General features: G+C 45.8%; 1 protein-coding gene across 2 annotated transcripts; it reads right to left on the bottom strand.

Moving 5' to 3' along the window:
* Window positions 1–5,307: 5,307 nt before the first annotated feature.
* LOC310712705 (uncharacterized protein) lies at window positions 5,308–13,241 on the bottom strand. 2 transcript variants are annotated; one of them, XM_083516025.1, is made up of 7 exons: window positions 13,067–13,241; window positions 10,831–10,944; window positions 8,469–8,588; window positions 8,210–8,308; window positions 6,923–7,005; window positions 5,922–5,963; window positions 5,308–5,682 (listed from the first exon to the last, which is right to left on the bottom strand). In XM_083516025.1, exons 1-7 carry the CDS (start codon window positions 13,125–13,127, stop codon window positions 5,593–5,595), a joined length of 609 nt encoding a protein of 202 aa, XP_083372151.1. In that variant the 5' UTR covers window positions 13,128–13,241; the 3' UTR covers window positions 5,308–5,592. The 2 variants fall into 2 exon arrangements, with proteins under 2 accessions (XP_083372151.1, XP_083372152.1); XM_083516026.1 differs by having other exon boundaries at window positions 13,060–13,194.

Here is a 13,241-nt window from a genome sequence, read left to right on the forward strand (position 1 = left end):
GCGATGGTCAACGCCGCGCTTTCGAAGCTCAGCCGCGTTTGGCCTGGAACCGAGGAGTCCAGGAGCGTCATAAATGCGCAATAAACAGAACGCCTGGGCGGCCCCGACGGTAAAAGAGCGATGGAGACTATGTCGACGAAAGGGACGGCACGGATGCGGACGAGTCGATGAAGGCGAAGACAGCCCAGGAGGAGGGCTGCCTGCCAGGGGCTCTTCAAAGAATCATAGTGTTGGAAGGGACCCAAGGGTCATCTAGTCCAACCCCCTGCAACACACCTTCGCAGGGTCCAGGTGAGCCACAGATGCCCTGCTTGCCTTTCCATTTTGGGGGCTTTGCTTGACAGGACAACAGTGCTGTCTGCCGCATGCCTGGGTTCATAGCTGTCAACTTTCCCCTTTTCTTGCGAGAAATCCTATTCGAAATGAAGAAATTCCCCTTTAAAAAAGGGAAACGTTGACAGCTATGCCTGGGTTCCTTTGCTCTTCCTGTTACCCCCCACGGGTGCTCCAGGGAGTGGTTTGCAAGTCCAGGAGTGGAATAGGGGCTTGGGAGGGAAGGGGCACCCCGTCCTCAGTGCGACCCAGGCAGAGCTGGGCTTCCTCCTCCCGTGACTCCCAGCCCTCTTGTTGGGTGCCAGGTCATGTGCTGGTGGAGTTGAGAAGGGAGCAAAAGCTTTCGGTTGGCATCTGGCAGAAGAAAAAGGGGAAGGAAGGAGCCCGTGGCTTCTTCAGCATCAGCTAATGACAAGGCCAGAGACGCGGGTGGCGCTGTGGGTTAAACCACAGAGCCTAGGACTTGCTTATCAGTAGGTCGGCGGTTCGATTCCCCGTGATGGGGTGAGCTCCTGTTGCTCGGTCCCTGCTCCTGCCAACCTAGCAGTTTGAAAGCACGTCAACGTGCAAGTAGATAAATAGGTACCACTCTGGTGGGAAGGTAAACAGCATTTCTGTGTGCTGCTCTGGTTTGCCAGAAGCAGCTTAGTCCTGCTGGCCACATGACCCGGAAGCTGTATGGCAGCTCCCTTGGCCAGTAAAGCAAGATGAGCGCCGCAACCCCAGCGTCGGCCACGACTGGACCTAATGGTCAGGGGTCCCTTTACCTTTTAATGATGAGGCCACAAGACAAACACAGATGCCCAGTCCAAAGCCTGAGCCAATGAGAGGCTGCCAGGTCTTAACTGCCTCCAGATGTTTCGTTGTACATAAAACAATATTCCACAGTTGCAAAAAGGGCTCAGAAAAGGACTGCCCAATTTATCAAGGGGATGGAGGAAAGGTTACCACATTCAGAATATTGCCAAAGAACGATGTCAATCAACATTTAATGATCTCCTTCTACGGTCCACAATAGAAAGTGTCCTTTCATACCGCATCACGGTGTGGTACGCTGGTTTGACATCAACTGATAGGAAGTGCCTACAGAGGGTGGTGAATACAGCACAAGATATTATGGGCTGTCCCGTGAATCCGCTGGATAATCACAGAAGAAGGTTGCCTCAGGAGAGTGAGGAAAATTCTCAGGGATGATTCACACCCTGGCCGGCACTTTCTTGATCTCCTGCCCTCGGGCAGAAGATATAGAAGCATGATTAGTTGCGCCAACAGGGTAAAGAACAGCTTCTATCCGTGGGCTGTTAGGCTGCTGAATGAAAAGATAACAACAGGGCAGCTGACTTTTGGGTTTGGTGGGAGTGCAAATTAAGAAATTTTTACTAAGAGAGCTGAGTGGGGGGGGGGGTGCTCGTGTAATCTCACTGTATACAAGTTGTACAAGTGACAATAAAGTATTTCAAAGTATTTGAATTTCTCCTTCCAGCGGCTGGCAGACATGGTTTGGGGGTGGGTGGGTAGGGGAGGTAAGTTAGGGTTTCCATATGTCTGGAATTTCCCGGACATAGCCGGAATACTGCAGGCGGAAGCAATGTCCAGACGGGAATCGCCGAAGGGTCTGTGAAAATCTGGACACTTAAAAATAGCTCAAAAACTCCCTCTTTTTTGTTTTGCCCAATAATTTTGGGCTAAAAAAGCTCAACATTTTTTGTGTTCGGATTTTCACTTTTAGAAATATGGAAACCCTACGCTAGGACTCAGAGGTGTTCAGTGAAGTTGAAAGGTTCAGGACAGACCAGAGAAAGGACTTTTCCCACATGGCCCATAGTGAACCTGTGAAATTCGCTCCCGCAAGTGACGGCCACCAACTAGCATGGCTTTAAAAGAAGATTAGACACATATCTCCAGGGCTGTCACGTGGAAGAGGGAACAAGCTTGTTTCCTCCTGCTCCAGAGGGTAGGACTCGAACCAGTGGCTTCAAGTTACAAGAAAGGAGATTCCGACTAAACATTAGGAAAAAACTTTCTGGCGATAAGAGCTGTTCGACAGCAGAATGGACTCCCTTGGGAACCTCTTCATTGGAGGTTTTTAAACAGATTGGATGGCCATCTGTCACAGATGCTTTAGCTGAGATTCCTGCATTGCAGGGGGTTGGACTAGATGACCCTGGAGACCCTTTCCAACTCTATAATTCTGTGAAGGACCCTCCATTCTCCACCCCATCCTGATGCAAAAAGGAATCATGTGAGAACATAGATGGCTCCCAAAGTCCAGTGTCCAATGGGACTGCAGAGGAGCTGTAAAAAGACTCGCATGTTGTTTTTATTGCCCTCTCAGTCTCATGCAGCTGGAGTGGTCAACTGGCAAGCTGGGGTGGGCAGTTGCAGACCAGTATATGGTGTTTGGTAGGTGATAATAATAATAATAATAATAATAATAATAATAATAATAATAATAATAGGATTTATATCCTGCCCATCTGGCTAGGTTTCCCCAGCCACTCTGGGCGGCTCACAGCACGTATAAAAGCATAGCATCCAAATAAAGTCAGATCCCTGCCTTTGTGGAAATGCTTCCAGTTATGTGCAGAGCAGTGCGGCCTGCAAATTGTCTCCCCAAAATAGTGACAGCCCGAAAGAGCCCAGATAGATGGCTCAAAGTGTGGAGAGGCGATTGTAGAAACACAGAAAGATTGTTTTGACAACTGAAGAAGGAAGCAATAGATGGTGTCATGACTCAAATCTTTCAGGCGCCTGAGGAAACTGCACGTCAATTTCTCTCTCTCTATATCACACACAATTAAGTAATACGGGGCAGAATCCTGTGGGAATCTTCTCTAAATGAACAATATGCTTGCACAATTCACTTCAACGGGGCTTCCCTCAGAGAACGTTCCTCCATTATCAGAACTATCAGTCTTGCAGCGTTGAGTGAAACATTACATAACTATACAGACGGGTGGGTGCTACTCACAGTCAACTCAGCATACTGCGGTTTCTTTCAGACAACCTGTTTATTGAGCAAATATTCACCATCATCTATTATTACTAATCATTTACTATTATTATTTACATTTGTATACCAGCCACCCAGCCATGTTCTCCAGGTGCTTTACTTCTTACAATAAAACACAAAACGCAATTTATAATAAAAATCCGGAAACCGAAACAAAGGAGCTCAGTCAAAACAAGAACCCCAGCGGAAATCTGCACAAAACACAGCAGCTAACACAATTTAAACCCAGCACAGAACACATCAAATGGAGAACAAATGGTTCAAGTCAATCAATATTCCTTCAGAAGCAGAGACTTATAGCTATAAGCACCCAGTTCAAATCTTGATTGAGCTGGGAATAGGGTTTGCTTGTTAGTCTTTATTTTATTTTAAAATATTTTTTTTTATTCACTTTCTTTTCTGTCATTGCATACATCTCATATCAATAGCATACATATTACACCTCTTCACCCCTTCCCTCCTGGGCTCCCCTCAGCTTCCATTTCTGGTTTGTTACTCCCTTATTACATACTGCTGTTTCTTAAAATCCACTATATCATTTCTTCATTATTTTAAATGTTCTCTGTTAATAAAGATGCGAGTATTTATTTAAATCCTGCCATCAAGTCGATGTTCTTTCTTTGATTCTGCAAATATATTATAAAAGGTTCCCACTCTTTTTCAAAGTCACTGTTGTCCTTTTCTCGTAGTCCATCAGTTTTGCCAGTTCTGCATAATCCATCAATTTCTCTTGCCATTGTTCTTTTGTCGGAATTTCTCCAGTCTTCCAGTTTTGTGCTATCAGAATTCTCGCCACCGTAGTAGCATACATAAATAATGTCCTCTTCTCTTTCGGCAGATCTTGACCTAAAATACCTAACGGGAAGGCTTTTGGTTGTTTAATGCTTGTTAGTCTTTAAAATACGCGGCTGCAGTTTCCAGTTCATGTCTGGGGCCATGAAAGCAGCTCTCCCATTCGTGGGGGGAACTCAGGCGGAGGGAAGGGGGGGTTACGTGAGATTGTAAAATCCCCTGAAAACCCCCAAGGTGATTTGGGGGACCGGGGGACCCAAGGTCATCTTTGTGCTGTGGGATGTGAAACACAAGAGCAGTCAAGTACAACATTCCTAGAGTGAACATGTTTACACATGGGGAGGAATGTTTGTCCAGCCAGCAGGTAAACTTCCTGTTTCCTTCTGGGCTGGGACAGACTTCCTCTGCATGTGGCTAGAGGTGGGCGTGGCCTCACCTGTGCAGGTAATGACAAAAGCACAGGGCAGGGCAGCCATCTCTCTCTCTTTGACTACATGCATTGACGAAGCAACATCTGCTTAGCCAAAGATGCTGTCTTGGCTTCCAGCCAAGAGAGGACAAAGGGACTGTCTCCTTATGAGATAGTTTCCAGGTGTATGTTACTTTTCTAAGCTATGTCTGCCTTCTGGGATCCAATCGTGAACAGAATGTGAGTAAACTCTTTTTATACTTTTATAGAAGACTGTGTCGTGTCTTATCTTTTATGAGGGAATAAGGGGGAAATAGCAGAACAGTTATTATAGAGGCTTTAGCGAGCCTGAGCAAACGCATCCGCTGCAAGTTTAAAAAGGGGAATGTTACTCTGCTAAATTGTGAACTTGTTAACACAAGTTGGAAAGGCTATAATCAAACAAATATCCTCTCCTGCATCCCTGAATATTCCCACATGTGCCCACTCCTGCCACTGAAAAAGCAGGATGGGAGGAGATGGTGGGTCTCGAAGAGTTTGCAAGTAAACCATTTTTAACTTACCAAATTTGTGGTCTCTTTCTATGGTGAGGGCAGTGGGGAGCTTTGGAAGCAACCAAGAAGGGGATATTTTAAAGGTCCAGCAGCCTACATTTCCATGCTTTACTTCGCCGTGTGTTTAGTGATTTTCAATCTCTGCTGGAGCTCTCTCACCAAAGACGACTTGCCCCAAACCTGGATCTAGGCATCCAGTGAATTCTTAAAATTCCCACCCAAAAAACTCAACATTCACCACCCACAATCCCTCGGCAAGCAGGGATGTTTGTGAAAGCCTCTCCATCTTAAGACGGGAGCAGGGTCACGAGGAAGCAGACTCTTCTTCCGATCCTGATTTGTTGTGGCTGCTCATTCGAAGCGAGGGCTAGGATTTGCAGAAGGACAGGCCTTGAAGGAAGGAGGGTCCATTTTGATGGAGAATATGATATCCCCACTTCAGATGCGCTGAAATGAGCACATCTCCTCTGAAAAGGGATGAGCAACGAGGGTCAAGGAGACGACCCAACAGAGGGGACTTCCGATGGGTTTTGTCTGAACATCAACTCGTTGTAGACGTTCTGATCTCCATGCTGGAGACTCTAAAGAAGAAATGGAGGCAGTGCATCAGGTGACATGATTGATGTTTGTGCCTGGGAGGAGGGAAAGGTAAGAAATCCCATCCTCTGACCAGCTCTCAGAGACACAAGAGCCCATCTCTCCTTTGCATCTAGGCTCCCTGGAGTACACCCAGCACCACCTCCAAAATTATTGCCTAATATTGGCTTCTTCCGGGTCTTTTCTGAAGGGTAAATCATGAAGAGCTCCTGCCAGTGCTTACCTCGTATACCTGGTCAGCAGCAGAGGAACTGTTGGGCACGACCTGGAATGAATGAAAAATGGTTGAAGGTCATTTATTGGTTGTTATACCCAGGGTTCAAATCCCTGCAAGGTTACTGGGCGACCAGCTACTGCAGCCATGTTCAGAGTCCCCGTTTCTGGGGACTCTTTTAATTTGGCCCCCATGGTAGTATACATCCTGGGGTTAAAAAAAAAAGCTCAACAACTTTTGGGGTAAAATTGTAAAAAAAAGTTCTACAACTTCAATCCTAAAAAAGGTTTGGGCACTCCTGAGCTACTGTCTCTCAGCCTAAGCTTTGTGTTAATGTAGCACCTGATAAATCACTGTGGGCTGGGGATTATCATGTGATACATTTGTTATTATGCATTTTAATAAATACATATCTTCCAGTTTAAAGTTGGTAAATACCCCTGGACAAGGACTGTTATGCTCTCAACAGCACCTCAAAATCTCAAAGCCAATGTTGAATAGTTGTCAGGGACCGTGCTGAGGAGGGCTGCACTGAGGAAGTCTCCCCCTCCTACTGATCCTGAATCTTCCCAGGAGCAGGAGGACAGTATAGATTTGGAACAGCGGTTTGTGGAGGGACATAGTTCAGAAGACAGAAGCTGGGAAGTACTGGGTGGTGAACAGCTAGCAGAAGAAACACTGAAAGAGAGAGAGTTAACAGATTCACAATCTCTGGATAGCATTCACCCGCCTTTCCCAAAAACATGGAGAGCTCAGAAAGTGGCAGAACAGAAAGTACAGAGGGTACAACCTCAGATTACAAGACATAGGAGTGATGCGGATTAATGGGGGGGGGGAGTGGCCCTTAATTGGGAGCACCGCCATTTCTAGGTAGACGTATTCTTTTCTCTCTCGCTGTGATTATTAAAGAATCTAACTGGTAAGACGTTCCTTTCATTTGATCTTATTTACTGCCACAGGGGAGGAAGCTGATTCCCCAAAGCCTTTGTGTCGCCCACTTGAAGCCTCACCGTTTGAGCAGGGGAGATGTTCTCATATAACGGTGTCACGGAGATGACCTGGGTGGGTGTCCCGTGGCTCTTACGACGGACACCTGAGAAAGGGAGGAGGCTCGGAGTCAAATGAAGGGCAAGGGGGAAGGGTCATAATTCCTCAGTGGGAGAGGATCTGCTTTGCAAGCACAACGCCCCTAGTTCCGTCCCCGGGGGCACCTCTAGGTGAGGCTGGGAGCATCCCCTTTTCAAATCTCTGGACCATTCAGTGTAGACAATACTGATCAAGATGGAACAAAAGGAAGACTTCTTATAAGGCAGCTTGGTGGTAGAACACCTGCCCTGTATGCAGAAGGTCCCATGTGCCATCCCCATCAGCATCTCCAGGTTGGGCTGGGAGAGACTGGATAGCTCAGTTGGTTACAGCATGGTGCTGATAATGACAAGGTTGCAAGTTTGATCCCCACATGGGACAGCTGCATATACCTGAAGGATATATACCTGCATATACTCCCATCATTCAGCCCGGACACTGAGGTCCAGCTCCAAGGGCCTTCTGGCGGTTCCCTCATTGCAGGAAGCGAAGCTACAGGGAACCAGGCGGAGGGCCTTTTCGGAAATGGCGTCCACCCTGTGGAATGCCCTCCCTTCAGATGTCAAGGAAATAAACAACTATCTGACTTTTAGAAGACATCTGAAGGCAGCCCTGTTTAGGGAAGTTTTTAATGTTTGATGCTTTATCGCTTTATTATTACAACTAATAATATTCTGTTGGGAGGTACCCAGAGTGGCTGGGGAAACTCAGCCAGATGGGTGGGGTAGTAGTAGTAATAATAGTAATAATACTAATAGTAATAATACTAATAATAATAATAATAATAATAATAATAATAATAATAATAATATATAATAATAATAATAATAATAATAATAATAATAATAATAATAATATAATATTCCTGCATTGCAGCGGGTTGGACTGGATGATCCTCAGGGTCCCTTTCAACTCTACTGATCTATGATTCTATGATTCATGACCCCTGCTTGCAATCTGCTGCCTGTCAGTGTTGACCGTCCTGAGCTAGATGGACCACTAGCATGATCTCCTAGGTTCCTAGGAGCACTTTTTACAGGGTCTCCAAAGGGTCTAAGGAAAGGGGTGGATTTTAAGCCTACAAACATATCTCCTTCCTTAATAAGGGGGAGACTCCAGGTTCCCCATCTCCTTCCTGCTCTGGACACGAACCATCATTTCTTTCTCATGGTTGGGAGTCTTGTGCTCCCAGGTTCCAGTGTGTTACTCACAGAGAAAGAAGTAAAGCAGAAACCCAGCTCCGACGAGTACCAGCAGAACCACAATGATGACGATGGTGGCCACCACACTTTTTGAAGGGTTGACTGGGCCTGCGGAGAATATTTTTAGGAACTTCAGTTGCTAGGTGAAATCCATCCCTTGATCTGAAAGAAGCAAGGTTAGCAGCTCTGCTTGCTGCTCAGAACTGGAACTGTAAGAATTCCCCTCCCCTCAGTACTTGGAGGTCAAACTATTGCTCTGAGTTCCCACCTGTTTCTGTATCAGTGAAGTTCTTTTCTTTGTGTAGATCTGATAGTTCCTCTGTCGTTGATATTATGGTCCTGGTCGCAGTTTGTGAATGCATTGAGAAGAAGATGAAATGGGTGGCAGCTGCAGGGTGGGTGCCAGGAGTCCAGGTTCCGGCGTAAGCATAGGTAATTAAAAAGGAGTAAGCGTAGGTAATAAATAAGGAGGATTTATTGTAAAAACTAACAGATAACTCTGGACAGCTCTAACGAAGCAGCCGACATTATTACTCAAGATGACACTTCTGAAGACTCCTTCCGGTTCCTACAGAAGATATTGAACGTTCACACCTTATGTTTCTTGTTTTGCTTCCTGTCTAGCAGCCCTCCCATTCGCCAACTCTTCAGACTTATTGGATTAGCTCCAGCCTCTTCCCATTCTGACAGACTATCTCTGTGTCTGCTTGCATCTGTTTGAACTTCCTGAGAGCTTTGGCTGTGTTCCAGCCCACTCTCAGTTGTTCCTTTGGCAACCGGCATTTCAATGTCCAAGGGAGTCGCACTGGACACTCGCCATTGTTCAGCCTGCATCAGATCTAACCCTCTCTTTTCTGCAGCTAGCTGTAAAGTTCCACTAGGAGCTGGCTCATTCCTGACAGTGGGGATGGACAGAGAAAAGGATCATTAACTTCAAGGAAACGGAAGAGGACTTGGGCCCCCTCCAGACTAGGGATAAGCAAATACTTCCATTTCTGTTTCTCATTTTTTCCAATCTTGGGTTGGGTTCAGTTCTCCACATTCGTTTGAAAGTTATAGAAAATACACCTCCTGGTGAAAATCCACCAATATTTTAGGAGTGAATTTCTTCCAATATACATGTAATTTTGCCTGAGACATACGCTTTCACAAAGCAACTTTCCCTAAAAACGTAGAGTCTGAAAAGAGAACTCAGCTCTGGGTGAATAAAAGGAACACACTGAGGGCATCCCCCTAAAAGATGGGAAACTGGGGGGGGGGGACAACCCTGAGATGGTTATGTTTATATTCCGTTTCACATCCCATAAATTATTTTTTTAAAATGCTTTTTCAAGTTTATACATTTCCATAAATTTACAGTCATTTTAACACTTCAAAACTTGACTCACTTCCCCCTCTTTCTGCGGTTCCATAAATTTATTTTTAACATCTTCTGCATGCCCAAATTAATTTAATTTGTTCATTTATTCATCTACTTTAAATATATACTCTTATGAAACTGCAGGTTATTACAATAATCCTGCCAATGTTCTTATCTGTTTAAAATTTCTCTGTAAATATTCAACAAACTATTTCCATTCTTTTATTAAAAGTTTGCTATCTGGATTTCTTATTCTTCCGGTAAGTTTTGCCATTTCTGCATATTCCATAAGTTTTTGTATCCATTCTTCCTTTGGTGGGACTTCTACGTCTTTCCATTTTGGGGCAAGTAACATTCTTGCCGTTGTAGTAGCATGCATGAATAAGTTTCTATACAGTTCAGGTAGTTCTGTCCCTATCATTCCCAAAAGAAAAGCTTCTGGTTTTTGGTTTTGTTTTGTTTTTTACAAACATTATTTTAAACATCCTTTTCAATTCATTACATATCATTTCCCAGTAAGCTTTAACCTTCCTACAAAACCACCACTTATGATACAAAGAACCTTCTTCCTATTTACATTTTCAACAATAATTTGATTTAGATTTATACATTTTTGCCAATTTGCACGGTGTTAGAGACCATTGATATATCATTTTCATAACAGCCCAGAAATTCTTGCATTTGTGGTGTATATGTTCCAGAGTCACTTGGCCTTAAATCCCCAGTTTCCCACCCAATGAAGGCAGATACATTTTCCTGTCCGCAGCAGAGGTCCCGCTATCCAAACGCTTGCCATGTGAAAATTCACTTATCCAAACGTGAGGCATTAGTACCCAACCTGGCTATATACACTGCAGATTCAGATATCCAAACAGCTGGACCCACATGCATCCTTAAACAACCTTTGGGGGGTTTCTCCCTGGTCCATGGCAGGTGTTTCGCCAGAAACCATGGTGGGAGGGAGGGAGGGCGAGAGAGAGCATTTTGCCCTTCCTCATTTGCCCCTTGCAAGGTTTCAGAGGGTTTCCCCAGGTTTCCCCTCCCCATTTGGGGGTAAGAATTCCATGGTTGGGAACGCAATAGAAATTTCCCCATAGGAATCAATGGAAATCGTTGACTTGCAAACAGTCACCTAACAAAAGGATTTCCTGAGAATGCATTGTGTTTGGATAGCAAGAGCTATAGCACCTGATAAGAGACAAAAATCCAATTTCTCTCATCAGTTGTCCCTTGGTCCCAGAGCAGATAGTAAGTTGCTTTAGGTCAGTACCGTCTGTTGAGAAGGTGGTAGTCTGTGGTTCTGCAGAAGCTGTTTCAGTCGTGAAGGGCCTTCCAAGACTGTCCTGGGCTTGAGTCATCAGGAAGCAAGAACTCAGGATGAAATCTGTCGGGTGGAGAAGAAGGAAAAAGTCCTCCATATGGACCACCTCTCTCCATATTAACCGACCCAGACCCTGAGATCATCTTCTGAAGCCTCTCTTTGTGTGCCTCCTTTGTGAGAGGGTGGCAACACCAGGGCCTTTTCTGCAGTGGCTCCACGTTTGTGCAATGCTCTCCCCAGGGAGGTTTGGTCAGCGCCTTCATTATACACCTTTAGGTGCCAGGCAAAAATATTCCTCTTTAACCAGGACTTTGGTTGATTGACGTCAAGTGCCCTTTTAAAATGTGTTGAGGAGATGTGTTGTATGATATTCACATCATTTTGAAGTGGCTTATTCGTATATTTTGAATGACATCATAGCCGATTATATATTCATTAACACTCATTAGGAACCAAGCATTACAAATGCACTCTAAATATCCCAGTCCATTTCGGCAATCCTAGCAAGGCTGGCGAAATAATGCGCCTCAGGCAGCAGGTCCAGCCCCGCCATTGTGCCACTGCTAGCCCTGCTGCGGCTTTGCCCATGCTGCCATGCCACTTGCTGCCATTTCCCCCTAGCGCTCCCGGCTGCTGATGTGGCACCTTGGCTGCTGCCACTACCTTGTTGCAATGGTGGAGTTGGCAGCAGCACAGGCATGGTGGCAAGGGCAGAGGGCAGAGGGCCTTCTCGGTAGTGGCACCCGCCCTGTGGAACGCCCTCCCACCAGATGTCAAAGAGAAAAACAACTACCAGACTTTCCCCCCTAGGCAGCCCTGTTTAGGGAAGCTTTTAATGTTTAATAGATTACTGTATTTTAATATTTTGTTGGAAGCCGCCCAGAGAGGCTGGGGAAACCCAGCCAGTTGGGCGGGGTACAAATAATAAATTTTTATTATTATTTGCTTGGCATTTTGTACACACCAGCAACATGTCCTGGACCGCCCCTGCGCTCAAGAATTGTTCTGCAAACAATAAATGCAGCCTTTACTTTATTGGGCAACTGAGTCAGTTCCTTTCCTGGCAGCTCAGCCTCAGCCACCTTCTGGGGCATGAAAAAGGGGGAAACGTTCTGGCACTTCCCCTTCCAAGACCCTCCCGTGCTTCTAGGTAAGTAAACAGGAGCGTAAAGGGGCCCAGGGAAGGAGGTCTGCGCCCCTGTCTGTGCTCACCCCCTTCAGGGACTCAGGATGAGTCCTTTCTACTCACAAGGCCCTCATCTCATTGCGTACCCAGGTTCCTCCTCCAATAGTTTTGCCTCTCCATCTCTGACTCAGAAAGGAGCACAGGCTGGTCCGCTGCTGTTCAGCGTTCAAAACTCCCATTGTTCCAGGCACACTTTGCGACAGGGAATTTCATCAGCGCGAGCAGTTTCTGAGCTCTGGGGGCAGTACTGCACCGAAGATTTCAGATTAAAACTGCAGAGGGGAAGGAAAGGAGGACCCTTTTCTGTGTCCCCACTTCCAGCTGCTCTCTGAAGACTGGAGAAGATACCCTCTTAAGAATATTAAGGGGGTGGGCAGGGGAAGGACTAGACCATGTGAAATACAAACCTAATATTTTAGCTGCAGTTCTTTCATTTTCAGCTTTGTATTTTTGTTATTAAAAAAAGTGTGCCTAGACATTCTTTTGTTGCACCCATAACCTAGGCTTAAACTGCCATCTAGCTCCTATCTCAGTTTCTAATACCGCTGGTGCTACCCTCAGAGCTCCTTCTTGAGAAGTCTCTGAGGTCACGATCCTACCCCCAGCTCAGCTGCGTGTAAGCTTCTTTCATTCCAAAAGGAGTTTTTAGGCCCTCTTCCAGGGCTCTTACCAGCAACCCCTTTGGAAATGGGGTCCGGATTCTGCATCCTAGTAGGTAGGAAACCGAGGTGTACAACAAGGTGGTCATTAGCAGGCCTTTTGCAAATAAATGCATGTTTAAAAAGGCATTTTCACTCAAAATGACACCATCCTCTAATTCGAATTCTTGAGAACTGCACCACCACAACATTTGGAGAAGGATGAAATCGGGTGCAGAGTTAGGTTTCGATATCTGCATTAGTGGGAGAGATGCAGATCTGTACTAAAAGACCAAATTCTTCCAGCATCCTCAACTCCCCCCAGATAAGTCCTCCCCATTGCAGGGTGCTGACCTCTCACCTGCTAAGAGCAGCATCTTCCAGGAGACCTTCCAGCCTCGAGTTCTGCGTGGCCTGTCCATCTTGTGGGTGTACTTCTGTGGGTGCTCTCTGTCCCTTCACAGCTAGTGTTCTGGGGTCTTTCTCTACTCCTTGCCTAGCACCTGGTTCCAGCACCACTGCTGGCTCTGAGCAAG

Source organism: Podarcis liolepis (assembly GCF_965112155.1).
Source record: "Podarcis liolepis genome assembly, chromosome: 7".
In the NCBI taxonomy this organism is placed as follows: domain Eukaryota; kingdom Metazoa; phylum Chordata; class Lepidosauria; order Squamata; family Lacertidae; genus Podarcis; species Podarcis liolepis.

Coding starts and splice junctions, on each gene's coding strand:
- LOC310712705 (XM_083516025.1), bottom strand. CDS start 13,127: ATGGACAGGCCACGCAGAACTCGAGGCTGGAAGGTCTCCTGGAAGATG. Junction 8,309..8,468: donor CTTCACTGATACAGAAACAG/GTGGGAACTCAG, acceptor TATTCTCCGCAG/GCCCAGTCAACCCTTCAAAA. Junction 5,683..5,921: donor CTGCTGACCAGGTATACGAG/GTAAGCACTGGC, acceptor TTTCTTCTTTAG/AGTCTCCAGCATGGAGATCA.